Raw genomic sequence first — 17488 nt, 5'->3', positions numbered from 1 at the left:
AAGCTAAACCAACAACTACACAAACTGAAATTGGATGCATTGTAAACACAGGTCCAATGAGGAAAAAACGTACACTGAACAAAAATACGTTGAGTGACACATCTCCTTCGCATAGAGTTGATCAGGCTGTTGATTGTGGAATGTTGTCCCACTCCTCTTCAATGACTGTGCGAAGTTGCTGGATATTGGCGGGAACTGGAACACGCTGTCGTACACTTTGATCCAGAGCATCCCAAACAGTGGAGGTTCCTCAGAGGAGGAGGGGGAGGACCGTCCTCCTTGGTGAATTTCATACAAATAAAAATAGTGGAACATTCATAAAAGTTATCCTTTTTATATAAAACTATACTAATATATTCACGTCACCAAATAACACTGTTTTGCAATAAAAGGTCTACAGTAGCCTCTAGCACTGTGTGGGGTAGCATCATGGTGTAGCCGGAGGACAGCTAGCTTCTGTCCTCCTCTGGGTACATTGACTTCAATACAAAACCTAGGACTCATTGTTCATAGCCCTATTTATTTTCAACAAATTAATTTATTCCAAAATTAAGGAGAAGTGAGAAAGCTATCATTCGTAGTATATTTTTCACTTACTTAGCTAGCATTTTTGTCCGATACCGATATCCAATATTTTCTTTGCCAAAAAAAAATGCTGATAACCGATATTTAATAAATAATAATATAATATGCCATTTAGCAGACGCTTTTATCCAAAGCGACTTACAGTCATGCGTGCATACATTTTTGTGTATGGGTGGTCCCGGGGATCGAACCCACTACCTTGGCGTTACAAGCGCCGTGCTCTACCAGTTGAGCTACAGAGGACCACTTAACATTTTAGCGGCCTTTTTAAGCATTCTAGTACAGTTAAATTGTTGAAATAAAGTGTCATATGTTCATTTGTTCAGTTAGGAACAGATTGTTTAATAACTTGAGAATGAGAAATGAGAAAAATGACAAATCCATGAATGTATTTTATCGCACAACATATATTCATGACACAAATATTTTAGCTGCCCCACATTACAAAGATGGTTGTTGGTTGGCTCTTCTTACTATCCAATCTTGACTGTATGGAGAAACTTAAAAATGCTTAGAAATAAATATTGGTTTAAACTAAAATGCAGTTAATCATTTTAGCTTTAACTGCTTGAAAAAATTACTGGCTCGTGGCTATGTCATAAACTGCTAAGAATGGCACAACTTAAACTTTTCAAATGTGCGCAACTGACTTGACTAGTAAAATGCGAGCAAATTTACAACACATCTCATCTTTCATTTAGGAAATTAAAATGTAATACAACATATTGCATTATAACATATTGCAATACTTTGTTATATACGCTTTGTTGGCAATGACACAGGTCAAACGTTTTCTGTAAGTCTTCTCAAGGTTTTCACACACTGTTGCTGGTATATTGGCCCATTCCTCCATGCAGATCTCCTCTAGAGCAGTGATGTTTTGGGGCTGTCGCTGGGCAACACAGACTTTCAACTCCCTCCAAAGATTTTCTATGGGGTTGAGATCTGGAGACTGGCTAGGCCACACCAGGACCTTGAAATGCTTCTTACGAAGCCACTCCTTCGTTGCCCGGGCGGTGTGTTTGGGATCATTGTCATGCTGAAAGACCCAGCCACGTTTCATCTTCAATGCCCTTGCTGATGGAAGGAGGTTTTCACTCAAAATCTCACGATACATGGCCCCATTCATTCTTTCCTTTACACGGATCAGTCGTCCTGGTCCCTTTGCAGAAAAACAGCCCCAAAGCATGATGTTTCCACCCCCATGCTTCACAGTAGGTATGGTGTTCTTTGGATGCAACTCGGCATTCTTTGTCCTCCAAACACGACGAGTTGAGTTTTTACCAAAAAGTTTTATTTTGGTTTCATCTGACCATATGACATTCTCCCAATCCTCTTCTGGATCATCCAAATGCACTCTAGCAAACGTCAGACGGGCCTGGACATGTACTGGCTTAAGCAGGGGGACACGTCTTGCACTGCAGGATTTGAGTCCCTGGCGGCGTAGTGTGTTACTGATGGTAGGCTTTGTTACTTTGGTCCCAGCTCTCTGCAGGTCATTCACTAGGTCCCCCCGTGTGGTTCTGGGATTTTTGCTTGTGATCATTTTGACCCCACGGGGTGAGATCTTGCGTGGAGCCCCAGATCGAGGGAGATTATCAGTGGTCTTGTATGTCTTCCATTTCCTAATAATTGCTCCCACAGTTGATTTCTTCAAACCAAGCTGCTTACCTATTGCAGATTCAGTCTTCCCAGCCTGGTGCAGGTCTACAATTTTGTTTCTGGTGTCCTTTGACAGCTCTTTGGTCTTGGCCATAGTGGAGTTTGGAGTGTGACTGTTTGAGGTTGTGGACAGGTGTCTTTTATACTGATAACAAGTTCAAACAGGTGCCATTAATACAGGTAACGAGTGGAGGACAGAGGAGTCTCTTAAAGAAGTTGTTACAGGTCTGTGAGAGCCAGAAATCTTGCTTGTTTGTAGGTGACCAAATATTTATTTTCCACCATAATTTGCAAATAAATTCATTAAAAATCCTACAAAGTGATTTTCTGGATTTTTTTCTTCTCAATTTGTCTGTCATAATTGACGTGTACCTATGATGAAAATTACAGGCCTCTCTCATCTTATTAAGTGGGAGAACTTGCACAATTGGTGGCTGACTAAATACTTTTTTCCCCCACTGTACACACACACTGACCCAAAAATTATTTTGTTGGCATTTACGTATGTCCCCATTACCAGTAAAACATAATCAAAACTTATTTCTTTCACTTACTTGCTGTGCTGTTTCATTGTTCATTTGTTCAGTCGTTCCATTCTCAACCAGAATTTCATCATACATGTCAAGCAGTGAAGTTTCAGCTCTGTCTGTCCGTGGCCTCTTCTGTCGTGGGTCCTCTTCCTTGGTGTGCACTGTCACTGTGTCCGTTTCCATCTTGTCCAGCTGTGACTGTAACATTTCACGTAAACACTGTTTCTTGTCTGCATCAAAGTAGTGGTCCTTGTACCTAGCATCGAGCATGGTGGCGACACAGTAAAGAGGCTCAGAGAGAATGCCACCGAATCGCTTGTTCACAGCCTCTAGTAGAGTACTTTCGCAAGTTTTAACCCCACGGTCTGTGTCGGCAGTTTTGTTGAGCAGGCGTTTCAATGCCATGACAGAGGGTATCACGTCTGCTGCAGACGCAGTTGATGAGATTATTTCTCAAGTCAGTTGTTCGAATGGAGCTAGGAGTGTGTTCATGTTTTCAATGAGAGTCCAAGATGGCATAGCAGTGCGTCCTTGTGTAAATATACTTTTTTTTCGTATATATTTCTCTCTCACTTTCCATCCTTAACTAAATATACTTTCCTGCAACCCGCCTCACCCAATGTGGAACGGATTCTATTATTTCTTCATACCTTTTATCAAGAACACACGGCTGAAACTAGCCAGCTACTTGCTATTAGCTATTGCTATTAGCCACTGTTAGCGGTCTTCACCACTGTCCGTGGCCTGCACTACCTACCAGCCAGCTCTAGCCTGGACAATTATCGACCCAGAGCATTTCGGATTTTCTGCCGGAATCACTGAATCACTGGACCTTAACACCAGATCATCACAACTAGCTAGCTGCAACCGAATTTATGTTGTTGTTGGCTAATCACCACTAATCACTACTTGTCCCAAAGCTAGCACCAGTTATACTTGAGCTAGCCTCGAGCCAGGCCCATCTCCCGGCTATCCACCTCTCTGTCAACCGGATGGGACCTCCTAGTGTTGACACGAACTGCTCCCGGACTTACCTATTGCTGTTCACTGGACCTTATGATCACTCAGCTACACATCTGATGCCCGCTGGACTGTTCCCTTACACGGTACCCCATCCTGTTTGTCTGTTTAGCCTCAGCCCAAACTTTCGTCACCATTACCAGTTGTTGTCTTAGCCCTCTTGAATAACACCTGTGATTGCGTTATGCCTCTCTCCCATGTCAATATGCCTAGCCTATTGCTGTTTGGGTTAGTTGTTATTGTACTATTTCACTGTAAAGCCCCACAGTCCCGCTCAACCTGCCTCAGATAGCTTCTTTGTCCCACCCCCCATACACGCGGAGACCGGCTCAATCGGTACCTCCAGTGATGCTATCTCTTTCATCGTTACCCAATGCCTAGGTGTACCTCCACTGTACTCATATCCTTCCATATCCTTGTCTGTACATAATGCCCTGAATCTATTCCACAACGCCCGGAAATCTGCCCCGTTTATTCTCTGTACCAACGCACTAGAAGACCAGTTCTTAAAGCCTTTAGCCGTATACTTATTATATTCCTCCTCTGTTCCTCTGGTGATGTAGAGGTTAACCCAGGCCCTGTAGCCCCCAGTATCACTCCTACTCACCAGGCGCTATCATTTGTTGACTTCTGTAACCGTAAAAGCCTTGGTTTCTTGCATGTTAACATCAGAAGCCTCCTCCCCAAGTTTGAGATATTCACTGCGTTAGCACACTCTGCCTGATGTTCTAGCAGTGTCTGAATCCTGGCTTAGGAAGGCCACCATAAATTCAGAAATTCCTTTCCCCATCTACAACATTTTCCGTCTAGATAGAACTGCCAAAGGGGGCGGAGTTGCAATCTACTGTAGAGAGAGCCTGCAGAGCTCTATCATGATATTCAGGTCTGTGCCCAAACAGTTTGAGCTTCTACTTCTAAAAATCCACCTTTCCAGAAATAAGTATCTCACTGTTGCCGCTTGCTACAGACCCCCCTCAGCCCCCAGTTGTGCCCTGGACACCATATGTGAATTGCTTGCCCCCCATCTATCTCCAGAGTTCGTACTGCTTGGTGACCTAAACTGGGATATGCTTAACACCCCGGCCGTCCTACAATCTAAACTAGATGCCCTCAATCTCACACAAATTATCAAGGAACCTACCAGGTACAACCCTAAATCCGTAAACATGGGCACCCTCATAGATATCATCCTGACTAATTTACCCTCTAAATACATCTCCGCTGTCTTCAACCAGGATCTCAGCGATCACTGCCTCATTGCCTGAGTCCATAATGGGTCCGCGGTCAAACGACCATCCCTCATCACTGTCAAACGTTCCCTAAAACACTTCAGCGAGCAGGCCTTTCTAATTGACCTGGCCCGGGTATCCTGGATGGATATTGACCTCATTCAGTCAGTAGAGGATGCCTGGATGTTCTTCAAAAGTGCTTTCCTCTCCATCTTAAATAAGCATGCCCCATTCAAAAAAAGTTGATCTAAGAACAGATATAGCCCCTGGTTCACCCCAGACTTGGCTGCCCTTGACCAGCACAAAAACATCCTGTGGTGTACTGCATTAGCATCGAACAGACCCCGCGATATGCAAATTTTCAGGGAAGTCAGGAACCAATATACACAAGCAGTTAGGAAAGCAAAGGCTAGCTTTTTCAAACAGAAAACATCAAAACGTTTTGGGACACTGTAAAGTCCATGGAGAATAAGAGCACCTCGTCCCAGCTACCCACTACACTGAGGCTAGGAAACACTGTCACCACCGATAAGTCTACAATAATCGAGAATTTCATTTTGCTACAGCTTGCCATGCTTTCCACCTGGCTACCCCTACCCCGGCCACCAGCTCTGCACCCTCCGCCTCAACTTGCCCATGCCCCCCCCCGCTTCTCCTTCACCCAAATTCAGTTAGCTGATGTCCTGAAAGAGCTGCAAAATCTGGACCCTACAAATCAGCTGGGCTAGACAATCTGGACACTTTCTTTCTAAGATTAGCCGCCGAAATTGTCTCAACCCCTATTACTAGCCTGTTCAACCTCTTTCGTATCATCTGAGATCGCCAGAGATTGGAAAGCTGCTGCGGTCATCCCCCTATTCAAAGGGGGTGACACTCTAGATCCAAACTGTTACAGACCTATATCCATCCTACCCTGCCTTTCGAAAGTATTTGAAAGCCAAGTTAACAAACAGATCACCGACCACTTCGAATCCCACCGTACCTTCTCCGCTATGCAATCTGGTTTGCGAGCTGGTCATGGGTGCACCTCAGCCACGCTCAAGGTCCTAAACGATATAATAACCGCGATTGATAAAAGACAGTACTGTGCAGCCGTCTTCATCGACCTGGCCAAGGCTTTTGACTCTGTCAATCACCGCATTCTTATTGGCAGACTAAATAGCCTTGGTTTCTCAACTGACTGCCTCACCTGGTTCACCAACTACTTCTCAGATAGAGTTAAATGTGTCAAATCAGAGGGCCTGTTGTCTGGACCTCTGGCAGTCTCTATGGGGGTGCCACAGGGTTCAATTCTCGGGCCGACTCTATTCTCTGTGTATATCAATGATGTCGCTCTTGCTGCTGGTGACTCTCAGATCCACCTCTTCGCAGACGACACCATTTTGTATACATCTGGCCCTTCATTGGACACTGTGTTAACAAACCTCCAAACGAGCTTAAATCCTTCCAGACTCACATTAAGCATCTCCAATCCAAAGTTAAATCTAGAATCGGCTTCCTGTTTCGCAACAAAGCCTCCTTCACTCATGCTGCTAAACATGCCCTCGTAAAACAGACTATCCTACCGATCCTTGACTTCGGCAATGTCATTTACAAAATTGCCTCCTACACTCTACTCAGCAAATTGGATGTAGTCTATCACAGTGCCATCCGTTTTGTCACCGAAGCCCCATATACTACCCACCATTGTGACCTGTACGCTCTCGTTGGCTGGCCCTCAGTACATATTCGTCGCCAAACCCACTGGCTCCAGGCCATCTATAAATCACTGCTAGGCAAATCCCCGCCTTATCTTAGCTCATTGGTCACCATAGCAACACCCACCCGTAGTATGTGCTCCAGCAGGTATATCTCACTGGTCAACCCCAAAGCCAATACCTCCTTTGGCTGCCATTCCTTCCAGTTCTCTGCTGCAAATGACTGGAACGAACTACAAAAATCTCTGAAGCTGGAGACACTTATCTCCCTCATTAACTTTAAGCATCAGTTGTTAGAGCAGCTTACCGATCACTGCACCTGTACACAGCCCATCTGTAATTAGCCCACCCAACTACCTCATCCCCATATTGTTATTTACATTATTTATTTTGCTAATTTGCACCCCAGTATCTCTATTTGCACATCATCTTCTGCACATCTATCACTCCAGTGTTAATACTAAATTGTAATTATTTTGCACTATGGCCTATTTATTGCCTTACCTCCATAACCTACTACATTTGCACACACTGTATATAGATTTTCTATTTTCTATTGTGTTATTGACTGTACATTTTTGTTTATTCCATATGTAACTCTGTGTTGTTGTTTTTATCGCACTGCTTTGCTTTATCTTGGCCAGATCGTAGTTGTAAATGAGAACTTGTTCTCAACTGCCTTACCTGGTTAAATAAAGGTGAAATAAAACAAAATAAAAAGTACTGATTGTTGCAGGTAACTCAGTCGGCTGCGTACACGCCAAGCACTCGTTTTTGTTCCAGCAGGCTCTCTTTCATGTAAACAGTACTGCTTATGTATTGCTTGCAGGCGGCTGTATGCTAGCTGTGAGTGTTTAAAATGACCCACTATCTTCCTACCTGTTGCCAATGGCGTGTGTGGCATGCATGGCAAACTGGCAACTCCGCATTCTTCCAAAGCCTTTGTCATGTTATGTGCTTTATCACATAGCACAGCGTGTACTTTGTTCTTGGGGATTTTCCAAGTTTCAAACATGTTCTCAAATGCCATTGAAATGGCAGCAGCGGTATGAGAACCAGCACATTCTTGAGCATGCAATACGGCTTTCCTCAGTACGAAATCCTCTTCGAACCACTGTGCTGTCAGACTCAGCATGCTCATGGGGCTGACATCGCTGGTCCAAATGTCAGTCGTGAAGCTAATAGCAGTGACCCCCATAGCAAGTAGCTCACGGATGTACGTTTCAACAATCCCCTGTAGCTCAGTTGGTAGAGCATGGCGCTTGCAACGCCAGGGTTGTGGGTTCGTTTCCCACGGGAGGCCAGTATGAAAATGTATGCACTCACTAACTGTAAGTCGCTCTGGATAAGAGCGTCTGCTAAATGACTGAAAAATGTAAAACAATACTGCGTAACTCCGGTAGGGCAACATCTGAAAAATAGCGCCTGCTTGGTAGAGTGTACCGGTGCTCGACCAGTCGGCGAAAAAGCCAACATCATCCACGACAGAGAACGGTAGAATGTCAAGGGCAATGAATTCCATTATCTTGGCGTTAATGGATTTCGCCTTTGAGTTTCACCAAAATGTTCTTACTCTTTCAAATGACTGCTGGACTTGAACTTGTTTAGTTGTTGGAAGTAGTCACTGAACGTCTGGGGGTGATGCACTTTCAAATGAGTAATTAGGTTTGTGGTATTGAAAGATTTCACTTTCTCCCCTCCTTGGGAAATAATAGCTGCGCAAACATTGCATATGGCCTTTTTGTTACCTTCCTTTGAAACTTCAAAATAGATCCACACAGCAGACATTGTGGGCTAGGTTAGGAATGCTGTGTTGCACGTGTAGCTTCGGGACAAGTCTCTGAATGTCCTTGAATGGCCCGGACTTGAACCCGATCGAACATCTCTGTAGAGACCTGAAAATAGCTGTGCAGCTCCCGAGTGGCGCAGCGGTCTAAGGCACTGCAACGGTACCCCCCTGTATATATAGCCTCCCTACTGTCACTTTATTTTACTTCTGCTCTTTTTTTTCTCAACACTTTTTTTGTTGTTTTATTTTTACTTTTTTTGTTTAAAATAAATGCACTGTTGGTTAAGGGCTGTAAGTAAGCATTTCACTAATGTCTGCACCTGTTGTATTCGGCGCATGTGACCAATACAATTTCATTTGATATGATTTGACTACTGACCCCCTGGTTCGATTCCAGGCTGTATCACAACCGGTCGTGATTGGGAGTCCCATAGGGCAGCGCACAATTGGTCCAGCGTCGTCCGGGTTTGGCCGGTGTAGGCCGTCATTGTAAATTAGAATTTGTTCTTAACTGACTTGCCTAGTTAAAGAAAGGTTAAATAAAAAAAATATGATATGCGAGAAAGCTAGCTGTGCTAGACTTTGTACTTCCTCAGTATCTGTCCAGCTAGTCATGCGGTATCCAGCTAGCTGGCCCTGCCTCAGTATCGGGCTGGTCGTACCACAGTAATGCTTGTGTGTGTCACAGTATAGATGAAGATGTCAGGTTGTTGGACTCAGTGAAAGGTCAGGCTGCCCTAAGTAATTAATGTATCACCACTCACCAGCCAGCCATACTTCAATAGCCTCGTCACAGGCTCTGCAAAACACACTGCAACTGTTCATAATGAACTCAGCCAAGACTGAGCCGCTGCCTTCACATAACTCACCAACACACACATACACTCCCTCATAGACGCCTGTTCTAAACTGGGAACAGCTAAATGTATCAGCTAAGAGAGATCTTGAGGAACACAGCAGCTTTTGTGACCGACAGAAGGTGGTGGTGAATGATTACAGAACTCCGCTATATGGGGAATAGGGTGTCATGTGAGATGCAGTTGCTGTACTGACCGGTTGTGTTGCTGTGTCCACTGTCCTCCCAGGTGACCCGTGTACAGTATCATCTCAGCTGGAGCTGGAGGAAGCCCTGAGGCTCTATGAACTCAATAAAGACTCTGAACTCATCATCCATGGTAACACGACCTTCAATTATATTCAATAAACTTTATTTATACCCAAGGGGAAATCATTCCTTGACTGACAGTGCAGTGACAATGCAGACAACATAATACATACATTGGCCTTGCGTTCAATTCAATAAACTTAATTTATCCTCAGTGTAGACACACATTCAACATCAGACAACTTAAGGACATTCACGTTCCATTACATTCAATTCAACTTATTAATTGAATAAATATGAATGTTGGCTGCTGGGCTGACATTGCAGACAAGGATAAAACGGCAGACAACATAATGGATACATAACAAACATGACTCACTCTGTCTGCTACACTGATCCTCTCCATCTCCTAGCGAGGCATGGGTTTACTGAGTAGTCTGTGTGTCTGTGCACGTGTGCACTGGATCAACACTGGATAGAAGGGAGGGTCACAGGTTAAGGGCAAGGTGAAGGTCACAGTAGTGGAAGTGGAGGAGACTAGAGGGGGATGAGGGGGGAGATGAAACAAGAGGTGGAGGATAGGGGGAAGGGCACAGTGGGGCGCCAAGTATGCTAGTTAATGAGAGAGCATCCACCACTCACCTCTGGCACACGCACGCACTTGTGTGATGTAGGGACTGCAATGTTGTAGGCATAATGGTGTTATTTCCCTCTCCTCTCAGTGTTTCCTTGTGTCCCAGAGAAGCCTGGCATGCCCTGTCCAGGAGAGGACAGTAAGTCTACAACTACTTGTCCCTTTTTCTCTTATATCCATATAATTGTTTTCTGAAGATGGGGAGTTTCTCTCTGACACACACACACACTTGATCCTGTAACCCCCGTTTCTTGCTCCTATTCAGAGTCTATATATCGTCGTGGGGCTAGACGCTGGAGGAAGCTCTACTACGCAAGTGGCCATGCCTTCCAGGCAAAACGCTTCAACAGGGTGAGCTACCTCTCCATCCATCTCTTTCTTTCTATCCATCTCTCTTTCTCTATATTCTGCTCTTCCTTCCTCTTTCTTTCTCTCTATCTCCCCCTCTCTCTATATATACAGTGGTTCTTCCTTTAAAAGTTGCGTCATACCGCAGCACAGCTTGCGGAATGGAATGGCATGTTGGAGTGCATGACGTCATAGTATTCTACTGTCAGCCGTTGTTGCCATTAATGCTAGTTTGACCACCAGAGGGCATGTTTGAGAAGCTAAGTTATTGAAATGACATGGAGCTGTAGGCCTAAGAGTCCTGTTTACTGTAGCTGTTTTAGCGTAACTTACTTATTGACATTAAGGCCTACTTCAATATACAGTATATCAATCAATCATTCATTCATTTGTTCATGTCATCACACAGCATACAAGTCATCCATGTCTTTAAATACAGTCAAGCATTTTAGTTACAAAACGAAATAACAATGTTGGCTAAAGCGATTGAATTCACATATGCATTTGACTGTTTTTAATATTGGCTGTATTAGAGACTTTAAAACCTTTTTTTGTTAGAACAACTTTTTTCACATTTTGTTACGTTACAGCCTTATTCTAAAATTGATTAAATTGTTTTTTTCCCCCTCAATCTACACACAACACCCCATAATAACAAAGCCAAAACAGGTTTAGACATTTTTGCAAATTTATAAAAAATGGAAATATGACATTTACATAAGTATTCAGACCCTTCATCCAGTACTTTGTTGAAGTACCTTTGGCAGCGATTACAACCTCAATCTTCTTGGGTATGACGCTACAACCTTGACACACATGTACAGTGGGGAAAAAAAGTATTTAGTCAGCCACCAATTGTGCAAGTTCTCCCACTTAAAAAGATGAGAGAGGCCTGTAATTTTCATCATAGGTACACGTCAACTATGACAGACAAAATGAGAATTTCTTTTCCAGAAACTCACATTGTAGGATTTTTAATGAATTTATTTGCAAATTATGGTGAAAAATAAGTATTTGGTCAATAACAAAAGTTTCTCAATACTTTGTTATATACCTTTTGTTGGCAATGACACAGGTCAAACGTTTTCTGTAAGTCTTCACAAGGTTTTCACACACTGTTGCTGGTATTTTGGCCCATTCCTCCATGCAGATCTCCTCTAGAGCAGTGATGTTTTGGGGCTGTCGCTGGGCAACACGGACTTTCAACTCCCTCCAAAGATTTTTTATGGGGTTGAGATCTGGAGACTGGCTAGGCCACTCCAGGACCTTGAAATGCTTCTTACGAAGCCACTCCTTCGTTGCCCGGGCGGTGTGTTTGGGATCATTGTCATGCTGAAAGACCCAGCCACGTTTCATCTTCAATGCCCTTGCTGATGGAAGGAGGTTTTCACTCAAAATCTCACGATACATGGCCCCATTCATTCTTTCCTTTACACGGATCAGTCGTCCTGGTCCCTTTTGATGTTTCCACCCCCATGCTTCACAGTAGGTATGGTGTTCTTTGGATGCAACTCAGCATTCTTTGTCCTCCAAACACGACGAGTTGAGTTTTTACCAAAAAGTTATATTTTGGTTTCATCTGACCATATGACATTCTCCCAATCCTCTTCTGGATCATCCAAATGCACTCTGGCAAACTTCAGACGGGCCTGGACATGTACTGGCTTAAGCAGGGGGACACGTCTTGCACTGCAGGATTTGAGTCCCTGGCGGCGTAGTGTGTTACTGATGGTAGGCTTTGTTACTTTGGTCCCAGCTCTCTGCAGGTCATTCTCTAGGTCCCCCCGTGTGGTTCTGGGATTTTTGCTCACCGTTCTTGTGATCATTTTGACCCCACGGGGTGAGATCTTGCGTGGAGCCCCAGATCGAGGGAGATTATCAGTGGTCTTGTATGTCTTCCATTTCCTAATAATTGCTCCCACAGTTGATTTCTTCAAACCAAGCTGCTTACCTATTGCTGATTCAGTCTTCCCAGCCTGGTGCAGGTCTACAATGTTGTTTCTGGTGACCTTTGACAGCTATTTGGTCTTGGCCATAGTGGAGTTTGGAGTGTGACTGTTTGAGGTTGTGGACCAGTGTCTTTTATACTGATAACAAGTTCAAACAGGTGCCATTAATACAGGTAACGAGTGGAGGACAGAGGAGCCTCTTAAAGAAGAAGTTACAGGTCTGTGAGAGCCAGAAATCTTGCTTGTTTGTAGGTGACCAAATACTTATTTTCCACCATAATTTGCAAATAAATTCATTAAAAATCCTACAATGTGATTTTCTGGATTTTCTTTTTCTCAATTTGTCTGTCATAGTTGACGTGTACCTATGATGAAAATTACAGGCCTCTCTCATCTTTTTAAGTGGGAGAACTTGCACAATTGGTGGCTGACTAAATACTTTTTTTCCCCACTGTATTTGTGGAGTTTCTCTCATTCTTCTCTGCAGATCCTCTCAAGCTCTGTCAGGTTGGATGGGGTGCGTCGCTGCACAGCTATTTTCAGGTCTCTCCAGAGATGTTCGATTGGGTTTAAGTCCGGGCTCTGGCTGGGCCACTCAAGGACATTCTAAGACTTGTCCCGAAGCCACTTCTGCATTGTCTTGGCTGTGTGTTTAGGGTCGTTGTCCTGTTGGAAGGTGAATCTTCGCCCCAGTCTGAGGTCCTGAGCACTCTGGAGCAGGTTTTCATCAAGGATCTCTCTGTACTTTGCTCCGTTCATCTTTCCCTTGATCCTGACTAGTCTCCCAGTCCCTGCCACTGAAAAACATCCCCACAGCATGATGCTGCCACCACCATGCTTCACCGTAGGGATGGTGCCAGATTTCCTCCAGACATGACGCTTGGCATTCAGGCCAAAGAGTTCAGTCTTGGTTTCATCAGACCAGAGAATCTTGTTTTTCATGGTCTGAGAGTCTTTAGGTGCCTTTTGGCAAACTCCAAGCAGGCTGTCATGTGCCTTTTTACTGAGGAGTGGCTTCCATCTGGCCACTCTACCATAAAGGCCTGATTGGTGGAGTGCTGCTGAGATGGTTGTCCTTCTGGAAGGTTCTCCTATCTCCACAGAGGAACACTGGAGTGCTGTCAGAGTGACCATCGGGTTCTTGATCACCTCCCTGACCAAGGCCCTTCTCCCCCGATTGCTCAGTTTGGCCGGGCGGCCAGCTCTAGGAAGAGTCTTGGTGGTTCCAAACTTCTTCCATTTAAGAATGATGGAGGCCACTGTGTTCTTGGGGACCTTCAATGCTTCAGAAATTTTTTGGTACCCTTCCCTAGATCTGTTTCTTGACACAATCCTGTCTCTGAGCTCTATGGACAATTCCTTCAACCTCGTGGCTTGGTTTTAGCTCTGACATGCACTGTCAACTGTGGGATCTTATATAGACAGGTGTGTGCCTTTCCAAATCATGTCCAATCAGTTAAATTTACCACAGGTGGACTCTAATCAAGATGTATAAACATCTCAAGGATGATCAATGGAAACAGGATGCACCTTAGCTCAATTTATAGTCTCTTAGCAAAGGGTCTGAATACTTATGTAAATAAGATATTTCAGTTTTTTATTTATTTTTCATTTGCAAAAATGTCTAAACCTTCGCCATCAAGTTGTTAATTTAGCAGTCAACACATATATTTTAAGAATATAATGGAATATAACAGACCATTTTCGTTTCTTAGAATACAACTCTTACAGTAACAACAGTCCAGTTACAGCTTCTGACAAAGTAGAAACAAAAAAAGTGTCTTTTTGATTGTGCACGTGGGACAGAGGAAGAGCAATTCGTACACTATTGATCTAAATTCAATCACTCTCTTCTTCATCCTCATCATTCAGTTCATTCAAATTCAATTGTAATACATTTTGCCACTCCCGTTCAATAACTCCAAATCGCTTTTGCTCCAAATGGATAACTTGAAATAACATGATATAGGTTAATTAAATAATCAAAAGGAAAAATGTGATTATTTATTAGCCTAGTGTTTTAGGGATAACATGTGAATTAGGCCTCATGTAAAATCATTGTCAAAAGTGCAAGAGGAGATACTGTTGCATGACAAACAGGTGCTGTTAGATTACAATATATTTTATCTGCCAGTTTCTAACAGTGTTAACAATACTGAATAAAGTAATACCAGAGAGTCTGTTCTAATGAAGAAGAAAAAAAGTAAAGCCTTTAATACAGCATAGCAAAGTTTTTAAAAACAGCCAGATTTGTGAAATTGCTTTTTCCAACATTTTGCAGTTGCATGAGGCTTGGTGATCACAGAATGAGTAGGATATTAAGCAAACACTCATAGACAACAGAAGCAGGAACAGCATAGGGCTGAGTGAGTCACTCATTCCTGGCTTTCGTTCAAAATAAGTTATATTATAATGCAGGGTTAAAGACACATTCTTTCTGATTGTCTTTAGCATGCAGTCTCTCCTCGTACTACAGCTAATTTCGTTTGAATTAGGTGGATTAAAGTAAATTAATATGTATGTAGAGGTTGATGAATTTTTCGTTAGGGCAAATCTCGTCTGTGATATTGAGTTAGAAATGTAAAACTTTAGAGTACTTAAGCCTCGAATACGTTGCAAGTTTGCCCTATTTTGGCCATTAGGCTACACTTTACAATAGGACTTAACTCTGACTGACCGCAGCATCTATCTGTAGTCTAAACTGTGGTACAAATTGGGGGATTTTTCACACCTAGCCAAGCTATTAGACTATCCTTTTGTAAATTAAGGGAGGTGTGAATGTTTGTCAGTCTCTCCTATCGCACTAGAGTCCTGCATCAGGCAAAAAAAAGTTGAGCGAGAACTTGGGTAAATACAATGGCTCAATTACACTTGACGTGGACTGATGATTTTTGAAAAATATGATACTTGTGCCTTACAGCCCATTGCATAAACAAAGAGTGGATGTTATCCACCACGGAGTGGGACAGTGCAGCTCAACACTGCAGATAACATAAGGCCAGCTATTGTGAAAGAATACTTGTGGATCTTGTTGATTTCCTCTATAGCTTCAAGAGGCCTACTGTCCACCTTGTAATTGTGTGGTTCCAATGGATAAAGCATCACCTTCAGATGGATGTGTGGTTTCAGAGAGAAGCCAGCTGCGAGCTTGCGACCAGGCACGATGGATGAAATCCTTTTCCCGCACAGCAAAGAAATCCAGTGATGAATGGACTGTTTTTGAAGTTATTGTTTTAGTACATTTATTTATTAATTCTTGGCGTTGTTTCTTTTTTTGTTATATTCATCAGAGGTGTAGGGAGGGTAAAGTCTGTGAATCCATTTTTTTAAAATTATACAGATAATTAACAACACATGCACACGACATAATTCATATCTTGGTTTTTGTGGTGAATGTGAATGAAAAAATAAACTGTTTTGATAATGGTTTTTATACACATACCTTGTCCATAATGTAGAGGCCTATGGGATATTCATTGAAGAGGTAAGGGAGGAGGATGGTAAATGTGATCAGCATAACATACCAATACCAATTGACATACCCTTTGTATGCCTCCTCGTCTGTATACCTACAGACACAAAAGTGAGCAGTTCAGTCATCTGCATCCAATACAGCTAGCCTTCAACATATTTTTATAGCCTACATATTCTTACCTCTTTGTTGATTGATATCCATTGAATTGTGTCCATTTTCTGTTTTAGAAAGATTTGCGCAAAAATGAAAAGATGGATGGTATCATAAAACAATATGAATTTAGATCATACATGGGACAAACCTTACCTTAAATTAAGGAGCTCTTAACATTTTTCAGTTAAGTGCCTGCACCTGCTGTTCTTTCAAATTCAAATGTTTCAGTTGGGCAGTTAGGTTCCTGCAAGAACCCCCACCAACTAAGGAGGTTCCTCGATGAATCCCACCTCCTATGGGGTTCTTGGAAGAACCTTTTGGGGGCCATTTTCAGTTCCAAGAACCATAAGGTTCGTCAAAGAACTTTGAGGATCTTAGAAGGACCCTTGTTGAACCCCTCATTTTTAGAGTGCACTGTATCCATCTATTTTACATTTCCTCTCTTCCTTCACCTCTTTCTCTCTCTTCTCTATCCTTCGCTCTTTCTCTTCCTCACTTTTTAACTCTCTGTTTCTGTTAAGAGAATTTCTATCTCTAATTCACCCTAAGCTTGAATCATTACCAGAGGTTGTAAGGCTCTGGTTTTAATCATAAATGATTCAAGGTCCACAACCAGCAAGAATGATCTGTATTTTTATTCATGGAGAGCTCTGGTGCCAAAACCCATACACACATAGGCTTTCTTAAACAGTTTCCACCTTTCTCCTTCACCCTGGAATGTTTAGTCCCGCCCCCCTCTGTTAGTGGGTTGATAATTCTAACACAGTTTACACATTTATACTGTATTTGGGGTGAAATCCTTTAGTCATTATTCTTAAAATACAAATTAATCTAACAGTTTCCCTCTATATCCCTCTCTCTATTCCTCTCTCTTTCGTCACCTCTCTCTTTCTCTCTAAAGGTGTGTTTTCTTTGTCTTCCAGAGAGCTCACTGCGCCATCTGCACAGACCGTATCTGGGGTCTGGGGCGACAGGGTTACAAATGCATCAACTGCAAACTGCTGGTCCACAAGAAGTGTCACAAACTGGTCACCGTGGAGTGTGGCCGACAGATGATACAGGTGAGGAACAGGGAGTGGTCAGTGCCGCCTCTTATACTTAGTGCCCAGAGTTTTACCCTGGTCTTTTCACATGACCTGACCCGGAAAAACTCCTGGCCCTACACATTGTATTTTCATTAAGAAAGGACTGACACACAATATTTCTCAACATGTCCTCTTTCTCTCTCTCGCTCTCTTTTTAGGAGCCTATCATGGGGCCTGATAGGGGGGCCTCCATCACTCCATTAGACCAATCTGAACAGCCAGGTAAC

At 43.1% G+C, this 17488-nt stretch overlaps 1 protein-coding gene across 1 annotated transcript in view; it reads left to right on the top strand.

Annotated features, from left to right (window-relative positions):
- prkci (protein kinase C, iota) overlaps positions 1-17488 on the top strand; it is a 62020-nt gene that overhangs the window by 27913 nt on the left and 16619 nt on the right. The window contains exons 3-7 of the mRNA XM_041896794.2: positions 9598-9687; positions 10340-10390; positions 10517-10602; positions 17100-17237; positions 17420-17483. Of these exons, the coding sequence (XP_041752728.2) occupies positions 9598-9687; positions 10340-10390; positions 10517-10602; positions 17100-17237; positions 17420-17483 (429 nt within the window). The remainder of the gene's footprint in view (positions 1-9597; positions 9688-10339; positions 10391-10516; positions 10603-17099; positions 17238-17419; positions 17484-17488) is intronic.

This window comes from Coregonus clupeaformis, chromosome 14 (genome assembly GCF_020615455.1).
Source record: "Coregonus clupeaformis isolate EN_2021a chromosome 14, ASM2061545v1, whole genome shotgun sequence".
NCBI classification, from domain to species: domain Eukaryota; kingdom Metazoa; phylum Chordata; class Actinopteri; order Salmoniformes; family Salmonidae; genus Coregonus; species Coregonus clupeaformis.
Note: the sequence above shows the minus strand (reverse complement) of the source record. Positions and strands in the feature narration are given on the sequence as shown.